The following is a 15,841-nucleotide window of genomic DNA, read 5'->3' on the forward strand; positions in this document are numbered from 1 at the left end:
AGTGTCTTGCCGAACCCGATATCGTCATCCCTCTCGAGGAACTTACTATTTATGACAAACTTCATTTTGTGGAGGAACCGGTTGAAATTGTGGACACCTCCGTCAAGACATTGAAACAAAGCCGAATTCCGATTGTTAAAGTCCGTTGGAATGCCAAAAGGGGACCCGAGTTTACTTGGGAAAGGCAAGATCAAATGCAAAAGAAATACCCTCACTTATTCCCGATTCCGGAAACTCAAAATTCGAGGAAGAAACAACGACTACTACACCTACTTAAATTTCGGGACGAAATTTCTTTTAAGGAGTAGGTAATGTAACATCCCGCCTTTTTCCGTTTACTTTTCCGTTTAACTATTTAAATTCCCTTATTTGTTTATGACATCCCTCGTTAAAACGCGTTTTAAAAATATCTCGTTTAGGTAATGCACGCACCCGCAACCGAACTCGAGGGACTAGTTTCGCCAAAGTGCCAAAGTGGTGACTAGCATTTGACTAGTCAACCCACCTTCTCTTTCTTTTCCATTTCATTTTCCTTTTCTTTCTATACTTTCCATTTTTCTCTTAAATCTTCAAACAAAGAATCATCATCTAAATCCAAGCTAGCGGGTGTCTTGCAAAACAAATTACATATTTGGAATCCTTGCAACTTACTCTTCGATTCCATACCGATTTCATTACAATTGGGTAACTTTCTAAAATCACTAGATTTTGTGTTCTTGATATTTTTAAGTTATAAAGTTGTTAATTAGTGTCTATGGCTCAAGTCTAACATGATTATATGATTTATATGCTCGATTTCGTTATTTGAAGTAACTAGCTTGAATATGAACTTTGGTGTGTTTGATTTGGCGATTTGGTTGCTTGAATATTGTTAAATGTTATAAATGCATGTATTAAATGTGTTCCTAGTATCACTAGCTTCAATTTGACGTGTAGGTTGCTTGAGAAAGCTCCATAAACTTGATTAGTGAATTTGGTGAATTTGAGTTAGGGTTTGATAAGCTTGAAATGAATATTTGATGAATTGAATGCCATTAATTATTGTTGGTAAGTATTTGGTTGTATTGTATGCTTGATTATCTACAAAACGGCGTGTTGTATGTATTCATTAAATGCTCAAATCATAAATGTGCACCTATAAAATTTGAAGCATTAAATGTGTGCATTGATTGATCTTTTGATTTGAAAAGTCAGTTTTTGCAAATAATGCTTTCGGTTGGTGAAACGTGTTTAGTTGTATTCCTTGTTAAAAGAGCTTTCCAACGATATAAGGTGCGAGTTCTAAGTGGTTACGGTTTGTGTTTTGTGCATGAAAAGATTTTGGTTTGGACTTAGAAAAACTGAAACTGGCCAGGTACCAGCTCCCGTGTATTGTCGCGGCGCGACAATTTGGGGCCGCGGCGCGGCATAAGCCGTGTCCAGTTTCTGACCTCCATGTCCAATATACGGAAAATGTTTGGCATGCTACGGACCTCCAATTCACATGCAACTTGTTCTAACATGCTTATATATGAATAATTAGCACAGAAAAATAGTTCGGGACCCGACCCGAACATGTTGACTTTTTCGTTGACTTTGACCCGACCACAGTTTGACTTTTTGTCAAACTTAACCAAATGATTATGCAACCTTCCTAACTTGTTTTCTATACTTGTATCTTGCATGAAACTTGACAATTTGATTCACATGCTACATAATCAAGTCTTAACGAGCCATAGGACTAATTGAACTTCTTTGATCAAACATGATTATCAATATTGATACAACCTATTTGTTTAGGTCAAGACTAGCATTGTTCTTTGCACACGTTACTTGTCGAAGTACTTATTTACTCTTGCGCTCAAGGTGAGATCATAGTCCCACTTTTTACTCCTTTGAACTTACTTTTGGGATGAGAAAACATAAACGCTTCTTTTAACTAAGTGAACACAAGTACACGAAAACAAACATTCTACATACGAGTTTAGAACGAAAATCCTCAATTCGATTATCATTAGTTACACTTGACGGTGTAAGCGAGAACTTATGTTATATGGCCATATGGGTTTGACAAACCCTCATTCGGACGGTTCGCTACCGTTATTCGGATGAAATATATTTTCGGAAAACGGTGTATGTTCTAACACTATTGTGATGGGGTACTAATGATGGAAACGTTAAGCTTTGATAATTGGGTGCTTGTGAATATTAACTTTTAGAATGTATTACTATTTATCTATGATGCAAATCTTGTGGTTCGACTTACTTTTACTCACTCACTTACTTAAACCTATGATTTCACCAACGTTTTCGTTGACAGATTTCTATGTTTTTCTCAGGTCCTTGAACATTAGGTGATACATGCTTCCGCTCGTTCTTTTTGATACTTGCTTTGGATGTCGAGTATACTTGCATATGTGGAGCGTCTTTTGACTACTTTAAACTGTGTCGCACGTGTTTCATTCGTACTTTAAACATCGTTATGTACTAGTTATGGAAACTACTTTTGTAAACTTTGAAACATCCACACTTATGAAATGAATGCGACATATTTTCGGTCAAACTTTGTCTTAAAGACTTATGACCATGTAATGGGACCTAAGTAGACGGAGCCGTCAATTGACGATTTGTCGGGGTCGCTACAGGTATCCCCAATTAGCGCTTATGGCTCGTGATATATTGAGCATCCCGATTACTACAGTTGCCTCCGAGTCATCTTTTAGCATTGGGGGTCAAATAATAAGTAAATGTAGAAGTTCATTATTGTCGAAAAATGCCGAGGCTTTGTTATGCACTCGCGATTGGTTGTTCGATTTAGATGGTAGTCTACACTATTTCATATTTTTATTCCATTAATATTCAATATCTTTTTATATTTAAATTATTTAAGGTTTATGTTTCTATTAGACTTTGATATGTTTTTTTTAATGTGTAGACGAAGATGACTCGGATGAAGATGGAGTGGATGAAGAACAACTAATAGAAGATATAGAAGCGCTCATCCCAACTCTTGAAAGTAACATATATCAATGTTAAATTGTTAACCGGCTTTGTTTTTTACAAGTAAAAGTTGTTTGTTTTGGAGTTTTGATGGATCTAAGCATGTCTTAGAAGTATGTTTTCATTACTAGACTTGGATTACCTATATGCTTATTGTAATGTGGACTATCAATGTGGTATTGTTTTTATTAATGTTTTTTTCATGATTTCCTAGTTAGTTTCTCAATATATTGGAGCGTTTTGGAGTGTTAAGATATCTTTGGTCGATAATCCTCTGAATTAGGATGAAGAGTCATATAGTCGTAGAGTATTTCCTCAAACCTTGTTGATAGTCGTAAGCCATTGTTATAAAACTTAGAAGGAATTACAAAACACGAGTGATAAATCATAGTAATAAATTTATGCGAAATTAACCTTGATTGTAAACTCAAATTTATTTTCATTACAAAATAAGTAGCACGTCCCTTGCGTCTATCTGAAATGTGCTTATGTCTATCTGAAATGTGATTATGTTGCTCAATTTATTTATTTTCATTACAAAATAAACAAGATAAAATAACAGAACGTATAACAAAAGAATGGGAACAACTAATTGTCAGTGAGATTCCTAATATTAATACTCCCACTTGTGTTTCTAAACTCAAGATGGATCACTCGCTTGTTATACCACTTGTTGAGAAATTATCTAGACAAAAAGAAAAGAAAAAAACAATATCAAGGATGTAATATCAAAAAATACAAAGCAAAAAAAAAAAAAATTACTAGCTCGACCCAACCGACCCGGGTCTTGACCCAACCCGACCCGGGTCTGACCCAACCCGTTTGACCCATTTTAATTTCGACCCGTTTCGACCCATGACCCGTTTCGACCCAAACCCATTTGATCTTTGACCCAACCCGACCCATCTCGACTCGTTTGCCAGGTCTAATTTTAACCCACAAAAAAATTGAAAAACCATATTACTTTCGGATCACAAATTCTTCACCAGATTGCCTATCAACCCGCCTGATCCACCTACTATTTTTCACTTTATCCGAACCCGACCCGACTTCACCCGCCGCCACGTGAGCAATATCTAAACCTTTCCCCACCGGCAAGAAAACCGACCTCACAATCCGCCGTGAACCACCGTCAAACAAACTCCCCAACTCCGCCACCTTCAAACTTGCATTCTTGATAACCACCACCGCCCCACGGTTGCCGAATTTTGCCGCTTTAACAATCCGACCGAAATTATTTCTCCGAGAATCAACCACCAAGAAATCAACTACCATTTCCTTCACCGCATCCTCCGGTTCTCCGACTATAACTTCCGGCGACATTCCCGCCTTTTCCATGGCGGCGGTGTACTCTTTTTTCGAATCCTGATCGGGAACTATGCACACGTGTCTTCCGCACGTGTGAGAAGTTGCTATTGCGAGACCAATGCTTGTTGTTGTCACACCACCACGTGACCATGTTTCAACGATCAGTTTTGCGTTCCAACCGGCTGCCATCGCCGATATTAACTCCGCCACGCTTGATCCTTCATAAAGCTCACACTTTGTAAGCAAGAACATAAATAAATTAGAGACCTGGTTGAATTGATACAATTTAATGTATACATAATATGAAATGATACTAGATATGCTATTATTAGTATAAAAGGAATTAAGTAGTTACGGATTTAACGGTGTCCATGAAAGCTTTCGCTGCAATTTCCGGTGACCAAACAAGCTTCATATTCAGAATATTCCGATCAACTTTATCTTCTGGGATTGTTTGTATTTATTTATTTCAGGGTTGAGTGTGGGGTATCTATTTCTCATATGCAAAAATTGTTGCTTTGTTCGGTTATTTATATTTCATTTAAGTCAATATATATATATATATATATATATATATATATATATACATACTCCCTCCGTCCTAAATCTATTGTCCATTAATCTATTTGGGATGTTTTAAATTAATTGTCCAGATTCCTTTTCAACCAATCAAAAGAGGTTAATCTGGAGAGAAGATATATTATTGGTAGAGAATGAAGTTAGTGGATTTTTCTAAAACTGCGTATTTTTTTGTCTTGGGACAATAGATTTGAGACAGATGGAGTATATTATTATATAATTATACATGCGTTAAAAAAAGATATTATACATGCATCAAATATACAAATATCTTTCAACACATTGACAAACATCAAATATTTTTTAATGTTTTTAAATTTAAACATGAAGTGGTCGTAGGAAACAGTAGCATTTACCACTAAAACCAAATTCCATTTCGTTACTTTAAATAATATAATAGTAATAACTAGTTATTGAACCCTCGCTTCGCGCCGGGGGTTCGATTTTTAATGTATTTTATTGCGTTTGATAAAAATATTTTGTGGCTAACGATGATGTCGTTGAAGCGCAACTCGAGTCGAACTAAAAGGTATAACCCGTGAGAGATTTAAATGTTATTTTAAATTAACAATATATGTGCATCTCCGCGTTTCGCTATGAAATTGTCGACTTTTAAAAATTTAACGCAAAATGAACGTGTATGAAAAGTACCCCAAATATTTAGTGTTTTTTAAAAAGCGTCCGTTTTGCGTATAGCTAGTGACATTGTGTTCCTAAAATTATTTCGAGTTTAACGATGGTGTCGGAAAAATTTAACTCGTTGCGAGCGAGAAGATATGACCCGTTGAATATTTGGGTGGAGTTTATTTAAGATTTTTTATGAAAATGGTTATTTGACACTTTACCCTTCTGTTTGGGGGTCGATTTGAAGTTTTCAAAAAAATGTGGGGGCTTTTGTTGGTAAAATGAAATTTAGTTGAAATAAAAAAAAGAGTGAAAAATCGAAAATGACGCTAGTGCTATTCATAACTTTTGTCTGTAAATAATAAGAATAATACTTAATAAATACAATATTACGTAACTCAGCTAATTTCTTTTATTAACTTTCATATTATAAAGTCAAATACAACTGTACCCAACTTTTTTATCTAGTACTCCAGTAAATATATAAAGATAATGATAAACTAATGGCAGAGATTGAATATGTTTCTTGCAAGGGGATGATTCTCACACACATTTTTTTGATCCTCACACACCTATTTTAACCTTTTACTCTTCTAATAATACTCAATTTGTGTGTGAGGATCAAAAAAGTGTGTGTGAGAATCATCCCCCTTCTTGCAAGGTCGAGATTTATTATTATTATATAACATTAACATACGGAGTATATAATAAGTTCTTTTAAGAGCACTCGTATATCAATCACATCACATTGTGATTCACATAAATGAACATACTACAGGAAATTAAATTATAAATAAAATATTAAAAAATCTAATGACAACCAGAGGCGAAACTAGGATTTTTTTCACCGGGGGCAAAAAAATTTTTTTTAACCGTAGCAATTTTTTTGGACAAAATTTGAAGATTTTTGGGCAAAAGTTGGAGATTTTGGGGCAAAATTTGAAGATTTTGGGGCAAAAGTTGGAGAATTTGGGGCAAAATTTGAAGGTTTTGGGGCAAAATATGTAGGTTTGGGGGCAAAAAAAACAATCCACCGGGGGCAAAGTCGAAAAACCCAAAATTTTTACACTGAAAAAAAAAATCCACCGGGGGCGCCCGCCCCCTGCCCCATACCATCTTCGCCCCTGATGACAACCTTAGGGTTGTCTCTAAAAAAAAAAAATTGTGCAAAAAATGATGGTACATTTTATTTATTTTAGGTAGTTATTTCTAGAATATAGGCAGTTATTTCAAATGTACAAATCAAATTTAAATGTCTTGAATTCTTAATAAGGGTTATGTTGTTGGGGTAGTTTTCTGCTTTCGAGTCTCGTTCGAACTTCTTGTTGTATCTTGTTTTTCTTTTTCTCTTTTCGAGATTAAGAATTGTTATAAAGTTTTTGTTTTTTGCCAAAAAAAAAAGTTCATAAAAAATTCATTTAGGGCTAAATTGCATAGCAAAAGTCATTTATTAAATCGTATCAATTTTCATTAAATTTTTTCCTAAACTAGATTTATTTAGAAATGCAAATTTTCTAAAATAAAAGATCCTAAACGAATTTTCTATAAAATGAATTTGAAGTAATATTAGAATGCAAAATCATACATGCATCAAGAACACAATCAATTAATTGAAGGTAGCTAGCTGCTGCTGTTAATGGTTTTCGTGATCTGGATGTTTTTTGGCACTTATGTAATGGTTAATTTAGTTTAGTGTTTTGGTTTGAAGCATTGGCGAAACTACTTGGAGGCAAAGGGGGCGCCAGCTCTCAGTGAATTTTTTTTTCAGTGTAAAATTTTTGAGTTTTTCGACTTTGCTCCAGTGAAATTTTTTTTTTTTTTGCTCAAAATCTACATATTTTGCCCCAAAACTTTCAAATTTTGCCCTAAAACCTTCAAATTTTGCTCAAAAACCTTCAACATTTGCCCCCGTGAAAAAAATCCTAGTTACGACACTGGTTTGAAGTGTCTGTGTAGAGAGCCCATATTGCATCTTGCGAGTGATGTTCATGTGTTATATCTTTGATTTATTAATATTAATAATCTATCTATCTATATTTATATATATCTATATCTATAGTAATTGAGTCCTAAAATCATAAGTATGGTGTATTAAATACGATTAACTCATAGAATTTACCCATTTAATTTAAAAGACGGTAAAAAAGGTTAAAAATTATTGTGGTAAAAAGTAAAAAAAATTAAAGACCATATTAAATAAAAACGTCATAAATAAAATTTAAGTAATTAGTTATTAATAAATATATAAACCCTTCATCTTCTAAGTAACGTAAGTTATTTTTTTAGCCTATAAATATGTCATCTTCGTTCTATTTTTCCATAGCATCATACAAAAAAGCACATCATATTACTAATGATGTTTTCGCGATTTTTTTTAAGATAGAAAGAAGAAGAAATGATATATATCCAAATATATATATATATATATATATATATATATATATATATATATATATATATATATATATATATATATATATATATATATATATATATATAATTATTATGACTATAATTCATAATTATAATTAGGAATATGATTACAATTGTGATTGATATTAATAATTATTATTTTTATTATTATTATTACATTTTAGTTATAATTTATATAAGTATAATTATTATAGGTGTAATGTTCTTTATCAATGTAAATGTATAGATCATGTTTATTTAATTAATTTTCATTTATATATATATATATATATATATATATATATATATATATATATATATATATATATATATATATATATATATATATATATATATATATATATATATATATATATATATATATATATATATATGCAACAATATCTATCAATGTAAATATGAAAAATAAAAAGTTTGAAACTACTGTTATTATTTATGTCATAGCTTAATTTTAAATTTATGATAAAATTATGATAAGAAAAATGAAAAAATTCAAACTAATCATATAATTTATGACATATAAATTTTACTAATTATGAATGAATGTTTATAACTACAGTTAAATTAAGGAAAATAAAAATATAACAATTATTGAAAAGTTTATAAGATTTACTACTCTTGATGGTGTTACATATTTTTATTATAATAGTTAATAAATAATTGTTAATTTTATATCAATTGTTATCCAATGTTATGAACCTCCAATTTAATTATATTCACGAGTTTTATATTGTGTGGTGTAGTAATACGTAACGGTTCATGTGTATATTTAGAAGTTTTTTTATGTACTCCAATTATTATGTATCTACTTATTGTCACATATGAAGTCTTAAAGGGAGACCTTCAAAATTTAATGGTAAATTGTAAAGGTAATATATGTTTTAATATTATGAATCGTATTACAATATGTAAGTCTTATAATGTATTTTGGCATCATTGGTTAACTCATTTAACCACCTTTAGTAAACTTTTGTTTATATATAGTTTCATGGGTAGTACATATGACCCGAATGTGCAGATTTCCATAATGACAAACTAAACATATACACAAAATTCTACTTGACTACTTGCATAATGAGACTCACATCAACTTTCACTTCAAGGTTAATATATTTTCAACCAACTCCCGCCATGACTCTAATCATTCGGAACACGAATTTTAAAATAGTAAAATTTGAGAAAGTGATGCAACGCACGGGCATTGCCTCATAGTAAAAATAAAACAAAAACAATCAATTAAAATTAACTATAGTTCACTTATTGTTCAAGAATCATAATTGAACCTAATGTGGAAATTATCAATCTTAATTAAGCTAACAAGTACAAATAACAAAAACTTCAGATATTTCAGAGGTCCAATGTTTTTTTAAACAGTAGTACGATATCAATCACAAGGACTTAATCACTCACTCGTTCATCTTCCACAGTTGCATAACTCGCCCCCAACTACTCTCCAGGAGAAAAATCCGGCTCAATTCAAAGGGCATTGGCGGTAAACCCCCCCCCCCCCCCCCCAACTGCCCCGCAACACAATGTGCGAAAGGCATCTTTGGGTGGAATTCAAGGTTAAAGGGGCAACATTGTGTGCAATGCTCCACCCCACGAGAGTCGAACTCCTGACCTCTCGCTAAGAGAGACAAGTCACTACCACATAATCTACAACGCAAGGTATTTTAAAGGTCAAATGTGACCGATCTAACATGAAAGCAACTACCTAAATTCAGTGGCGTAGCTGGAATAGATGTTTTGGAGGGGCCGAATATGAAATATTAGTTAGAGATACCAAATAATTATAGTGAATAATGTTAATTTTAAGTATGTTGGTGATATCACCGAGAGGAAAGGAAATATATATATATATATATATGTATATATATATATATATATATATATATATATATATATATATATATATATATATATATATATATATATATATATATATATATATATATATATATTGTGACACCCGTACAAAACCATCGTGTACGATTCGTCAACAACATGATCTTTACACGGTTAAATACTACATGCTGTTTGAAAACCAGTTGCATTCATAAAAATATAGCGTTTACAAAAGATAATGTGACACAAATGTCGTTACAAAGTCACTATTTGAAAATAACATAAACTACGAATGCAAAAGAAAAAGTTCCATGATTGAGACATCTCTAAGATTATGCAGCGGAATATCTAACACAGCAGGTCCGTAACAGCAAGTCTATAACACCAAGACAGCAAGTCTAACAGCGGAAGCAACAATGTCTAAGCACCTAAGAAATACATGCTTAAAAAGTCAACACGAATGTTGGTGAGCTATAGTTTGTTTGTAATCAGTAATGTAATGTAGGCCACGAGATTTCAGTGCTTCAATCAGCAGTTTAAATCAGTAATTCAAATCAGTATGATAAAGTATATGCTCATCCGTGGGCACTTGGTAACTAACTTAACGTTTATAACCCCCTAAAAGTACACTTGGCGAGTGTGTATGTTTACGAAGTATTAAACACCCGTTAAATGCTAGCGCGACTAGCCCGAGTGGGGATGTCAAACCCTATGGATCCATATCTAAGATTCGCGTTCACCGGTTCAAAAACCAATGACTAAACATTACCGAGCTAAGGGGAAAGTTTATGCCGTTGTATAACCCACACATATATAAAGTTTAAGTACTCGTGACTAGTAAGTAAAACGTCAAAAGCGCATGTATTCTCAGTCCCGAAATAGTTAAAGTAAAAAGGGATGCTATAACTCACAGTGATAAGAGCGGTAAAGTCGATAATGAAAGTATGCAAGTAGTAAGTCGGTCCGAAAGGTTGTCAACCTAAGTCAAAGGTCACTAGGTCAGTATGTTGTCCCAATAAGTGTAAAAGTGAATAAATTAAGTTTAAGTGTCATCATCATCATCATCATCATTCATCATCATAAAAGCTAAGTAAGTTTGACAAGAATAGAGATCGAAACAATAGGCTGACTTCGGTCAGCTTCTACGACCTCTATACAAAACGAAAAGACGCGTAGTCAGTGGATATGGCTCCATATATGAGTCCACTAACCGCTGACCAATTTTCAGAACCTAACTCGTCTTCGTTTGACCATGGCGACGGTTTAAGTGCGAGTAGGTCCGAATTTTCAGCACAACGTTACAAGGGTGTAGTGATTTTGAAAAGGCCATAAATCCCAAACCGTAACTCGGATTGAGACGAGTCTTAAACGGAAAGTTATCTACTCGAAACAGGATATCTGAAAATCAACTTTTCCAGTAGCCTAGGAGCCTGATTAGATCCCAAAAATAGTAAGGAAGGTGCTCCGGTGGGGTTCTTAGTGCTTGATGCTCATCACGGTTCTCATCCTTGATGCTTGTAGCTTCAAGTGTACAACTCGTTGATGGGTTAGCATCACCTTGACTAAGATTCTACCATCAACACACAATATGTTAAGACCAAGTAAGAACACAACTCATTTAAGAGTCTTAGATGGATGATGAACCAAGGTTACATCATATCCTTAGTCTTAACACAATTACAAGTTACATTTACAACTAAAGCTACAAACTTTACTTCAATCAAGCAAGTATGAACATAATATAAGTCAAATGAAGTGATGGAACCCTAAGCTAGAGAGCTTGGATCCCTTTCACACAAGTTATAAGGTCACAAAGCTAGAAAGCTTGAACCTTTAGTGTTCTTGAAGAACTTGAAGCATAAAGCTTATATCTTTAAGTTATATAAAGACCATAAACACAAGTTTTGATCTTTATAACAAAATAATGAGATCATAAGTTAGGATCTTCATAAACACAAGTTTTGATCTTTATAACAAAATAATGAGATCATAAGTTAGGAAACTTAGATCCAACAAAAGATATGAAGATTCAAGCTAGAAAGCTTGCATCTTGGTTGTTCTTGAAAATCTTGAAGCATAAAGCTTGGATCTTTAAGTTATATGAAGATTACAAACACAAGTTTGAATCTTTATAACAAAATAACAAGATTTAAAGTAAAAAAATATAGATCTACAAAGTAGGTGAAGATTCAAAGCTAGAAAGCTTGAATCTTCCATGTTCTTGAAGGATTCAAATCCATGTTTGAATCTACAAGATGTAATTAAGATCAAAACCTAAAAAGCTAGACCCATGATGATGATGATGATGAATTCGTGATGATGAGAAGGAGAAGAAGAAGAGAAGTTCAAAATACTTACACTTTTAGAGAGAGAAGAACTAGAGAGAGAATTAGAGAGTGAGTGTGTGTAAATTACAAATGAAAGCAAGTGTAAAATGGATGTAATAAGGCTAGTATTTATTGGTGAATGAGGGGAGGGTGGGGGGTGTTGTGGCCATGAATTTGAGGGGGGAACAAGGGGGACAAAGTTTTCTTTTTGGTTAATGATTGTCTAAAGTTGGTGCTTATGTTAGGATCCCATGCAACATTAAGGATAATACTTGACATAAATGCTAGCATGTTCCCTCTAATAAATGGGCATTTGTCTTACATATTAATGGGTCACTAGTTACTTATAATTGGGCTAATTAAATAGTCCACTAACTAGTGTAGGGTGGGCTAAAGTCCAACAAGGTAGAAAGTCCAACAAGACTAACTAGTAAGCATAAGTAAATTACTAAGCGTAATTAAGCATCCAAAAACCCAAGTAATTGTTATTATAAAATAACAATTAATATTTCGTAGTCATAATATTCCGATTACGACAAAAGTTAAACGTGTACGCAGTACGCAGTTTGTTCGAAACGTCAAGTGACACTAACAGTCATAAAGGCATCCGGTGATCAAGTTAAGTATCCTACGTACTTAAAGGCACGTTTTAACATATAAATGAAAGTAATCCACTTGTAGTAAGATTCCAGAGTATAAAATAGCACAGTACGCACAAATACGCAGTTTCGCAAAAGCACAAAGCACAAAAGCAAGTCAAAAAAACCGGGTCGTTACATATATATATATATATATATATATATATATATATATATATATATATATATATATATATATATATATATATATATATATACACACACACACACGATAGAGATACCAAATAATTATAGTGAATAATGTTAATCTTAAGTATGTTGGTGATATCACCGAGAGGAAAGGCTTCTTCGGAGCCCGTGGCTCTTGATTTCACGTAACAATCAAAATGAAATTCGTAATCCTTTGAGTCCGAGCGTTTGAGCTTTTAAATCAACTAAATCCGAGTCCGTTTGAAGGAGATATAACAAAAAATATAACAAAACATATTAATTATACATCTTTGAGTATGTAGAACATAATTCTAATTATATTCTTACATTTAAAAACAAATTATTAACACTAAACATAAACCATTTTTATCCACAACAGAACTCGAACTCACAACTTTAAATTTGATAGTCTCTGTGATACCGTTAGGGGTGGTAAACATCTCAAACCAAATTAATTATACTTTTCTGAGTATACAATAAAAGTAATTTCTTATTTTCCAACATTTATAATATGTATCAAATTAAATTGTGCTTTTTAAAGTTACAATTGTTGTATTTACTTTAGTGCAACTAAACTTGATGAGAAAGAAATATAATCATGAGAACTTCAGGAGTTAGTTATATATGATCCAAGACGTAGGTCCTAAGTAATCAAATTATAAGTGAAAATTAAAAGTGTGAGGATAATTATCAACACAAGATGTTAAATAGTGCAAAACTAATAGGATCGGAGCTGCTACAATTGCTTCATTTGATCGAAGTTTTGTAGATAACTCGAACCTTATTTCATATCTTGTATTCATAATTATGAATTCTAAAATTAGTGTATAATGGTGCATGGCATACATGTGTAGTGTTTTTGATGATTGTGTTAGACGAGTGTAAGCCATTTGATGCTTATGTAAAGGAAGATTCACGTTCACCTCTAAAGCTATTGGAGCTAATCGATTCATTGTGTTCCACATCGAAAAATGAAAGAAACAAATGTGCATATATAACTATATGGGAACCTTCCTCTATCACCAATTGGTTGTAGAGAAAAGAGGGACTCATGAGCTTATATGCATGACATGTTGGTGGACCTAAAACGATCCTACAAATGGTATCAAGAGCTAGGGAGCGGCTTCAACTAGATCATTTTGGTTCTTGTGAAGAAACTAGACCGGTGGTATTCAACTAGGTCGTGTGCTCGTGAGAAGAAACTAGACCGGGGACAAGAAATTGTGATAGCCTGTGGCCAGGGTTTGTTTTCTTGGGTGGTGTGAAGAGTTTCTTGGAGCAGTTTGATCATGATAGTTGAAGTTGTAATGGGTGTTGAGAAATTGTCAAAAACTTGTTCGTGATAAGAGACTAACATGTGGAGGTAAAAGAAAACGTGATAGCGTGTTCGGCTTGTTTTTTTGGGCGCTGTAAAAGGCTCTTGGAACAAGTTTGTGAAATGGAGAAGTATTCACAATGTAGTCCCATGCTTATTTTGCTTCTTTTCTTATTTTCATACCAAATAAACATTTATTTTTTGTTCGTACTTTAATTATTGATTTGTTATGGACCTTGATCCTACAAATGGTATCCGAGCCTGGTTATAGCCTAGATTTGTGGACGGTGCAGAATGGTAATGGAAGTTCAAACCGAGATGACTATGGACGTGACCAAGGAGGAGGTCGGGTGTCTGGAAAGAGTCGAGATGGTATTGAACGTGTCCGTGGAAGTAGCTTGGAATGAATCGATTAAGGGGGTGATTGTTGGAGCTAATCGATTCATTGTGTCCCACATCGAAAAATGAAAGAAACAAATGTGCATATATAAGCTTATGGGAACCTCCCTCTATCACCAATTGGTTGTAGAGAAAAGAGGGACTTATGAGCTTATATGCATGGCATGTTGGTGGACCTAAAACGATCCTACAAAAGCAATTTATTTTTCAAATCGGTAGCAGTTGCGGGTTGTTACAAAGTAAGTATTCACCTAATTATAAATATTGACTTGAATGCGATAGAGGAGTTCGAGGATTAACAAATTTAACTCTTTAATTCGACTGTCGTTAATAACTCTAGTTGGGATATAGATCTCTTGACCGTGCCCTTGGATCGGTTTTAAAGTTTCCTCCCGGGCAACGATGGGGGCGTGGTTATTATCGCTGCATCCGCATAGCCGAAATGGTAGATGATCGCAACGGGTGGTTTAGTCCCCCTCGGTTGATCCCAATCGCTGTTCAAAAAAAAATACTTAACGCTAAACGACTGAAGCTGACGATTTGTATATTTTTGGCACGTTTGAAAAGCAACTTGAAACGCAATGTACTTTCTTTTGTAGAAAACCAGGAAGAAGATAGGAATATTTGGCCATAGATTTGATGGAATCCGTGTGGGGTAAGTCAACGTCATTTCGTGGACCATTTTACCTGCTACATTATATTATTAATATTAATATTAATATATTAATTAATTATTAATTATTATTATTATTATAATTAGAAATTTTGATAATTTGATAATTTGATAATAGAGAGATGAGTGTCTATGTCTTACGTAAGGGCACATGTCGACGTCAAATACAAAAAAAAAAAAAAAAAAAAAAAAAAAAAAAAAAAAAAAAAAAAAAAAACGAGTAATACGATATTACGATACTTATCGGCCGAGAGAAATAAATTTGATAAGTTTGATAAATTTATTTGAAAAATAAATAATTTAATTGATTGAATAATAAATAAATAAAGTTATTTAAAAAATAAATAGCTGAAAGTAAAAATGAATATAAATTGAAGACTTTAATACCGCGCAAGATTATTATAGGTCCATCGACATGTACAACATATAAGCTCATTACTCATGAGTTTCACATTACTCTAAAAACAATTGGTGATAGAGTGAGGTTCCCATAAGCTTATATACATACATTTCTTTCTATCAGTTTCCGATGTGGGGCTACTTTGCATTT

At 33.1% G+C, this 15,841-nt stretch overlaps 2 protein-coding genes across 3 annotated transcripts in view; one reads left to right on the forward strand and one right to left on the reverse strand.

Annotated features, from left to right (window-relative positions):
* The window catches only part of LOC139860554 (zinc finger BED domain-containing protein DAYSLEEPER-like), a 49,546-nt gene extending 46,531 nt beyond the window's left edge, over window positions 1–3,015 (forward strand). The window contains exons 2-3 of the mRNA XM_071849304.1: window positions 2,625–2,800; window positions 2,915–3,015. Of these exons, the coding sequence (XP_071705405.1) occupies window positions 2,625–2,800; window positions 2,915–3,015 (277 nt within the window). The remainder of the gene's footprint in view (window positions 1–2,624; window positions 2,801–2,914) is intronic.
* A 482-nt stretch (window positions 3,016–3,497) lies between these two features.
* LOC139858756 (uncharacterized) lies at window positions 3,498–4,781 on the reverse strand. 2 transcript variants are annotated; one of them, XM_071847593.1, is made up of 3 exons: window positions 4,643–4,781; window positions 3,944–4,521; window positions 3,498–3,664 (listed from the first exon to the last, which is right to left on the reverse strand). In XM_071847593.1, the coding sequence occupies exons 1-3, from the start codon at window positions 4,700–4,702 to the stop codon at window positions 3,661–3,663; spliced, it is 642 nt and encodes a 213-aa protein (XP_071703694.1). In that variant the 5' UTR covers window positions 4,703–4,781; the 3' UTR covers window positions 3,498–3,660. The 2 variants fall into 2 exon arrangements, with proteins under 2 accessions (XP_071703694.1, XP_071703693.1); XM_071847592.1 differs by lacking the exon at window positions 3,498–3,664 and having other exon boundaries at window positions 3,772–4,521.
* Between the last annotated feature and the right edge of the window lie 11,060 nt (window positions 4,782–15,841).

Source organism: Rutidosis leptorrhynchoides, chromosome 7, assembly GCF_046630445.1.
Source record: "Rutidosis leptorrhynchoides isolate AG116_Rl617_1_P2 chromosome 7, CSIRO_AGI_Rlap_v1, whole genome shotgun sequence".
Taxonomy (NCBI): domain Eukaryota; kingdom Viridiplantae; phylum Streptophyta; class Magnoliopsida; order Asterales; family Asteraceae; genus Rutidosis; species Rutidosis leptorrhynchoides.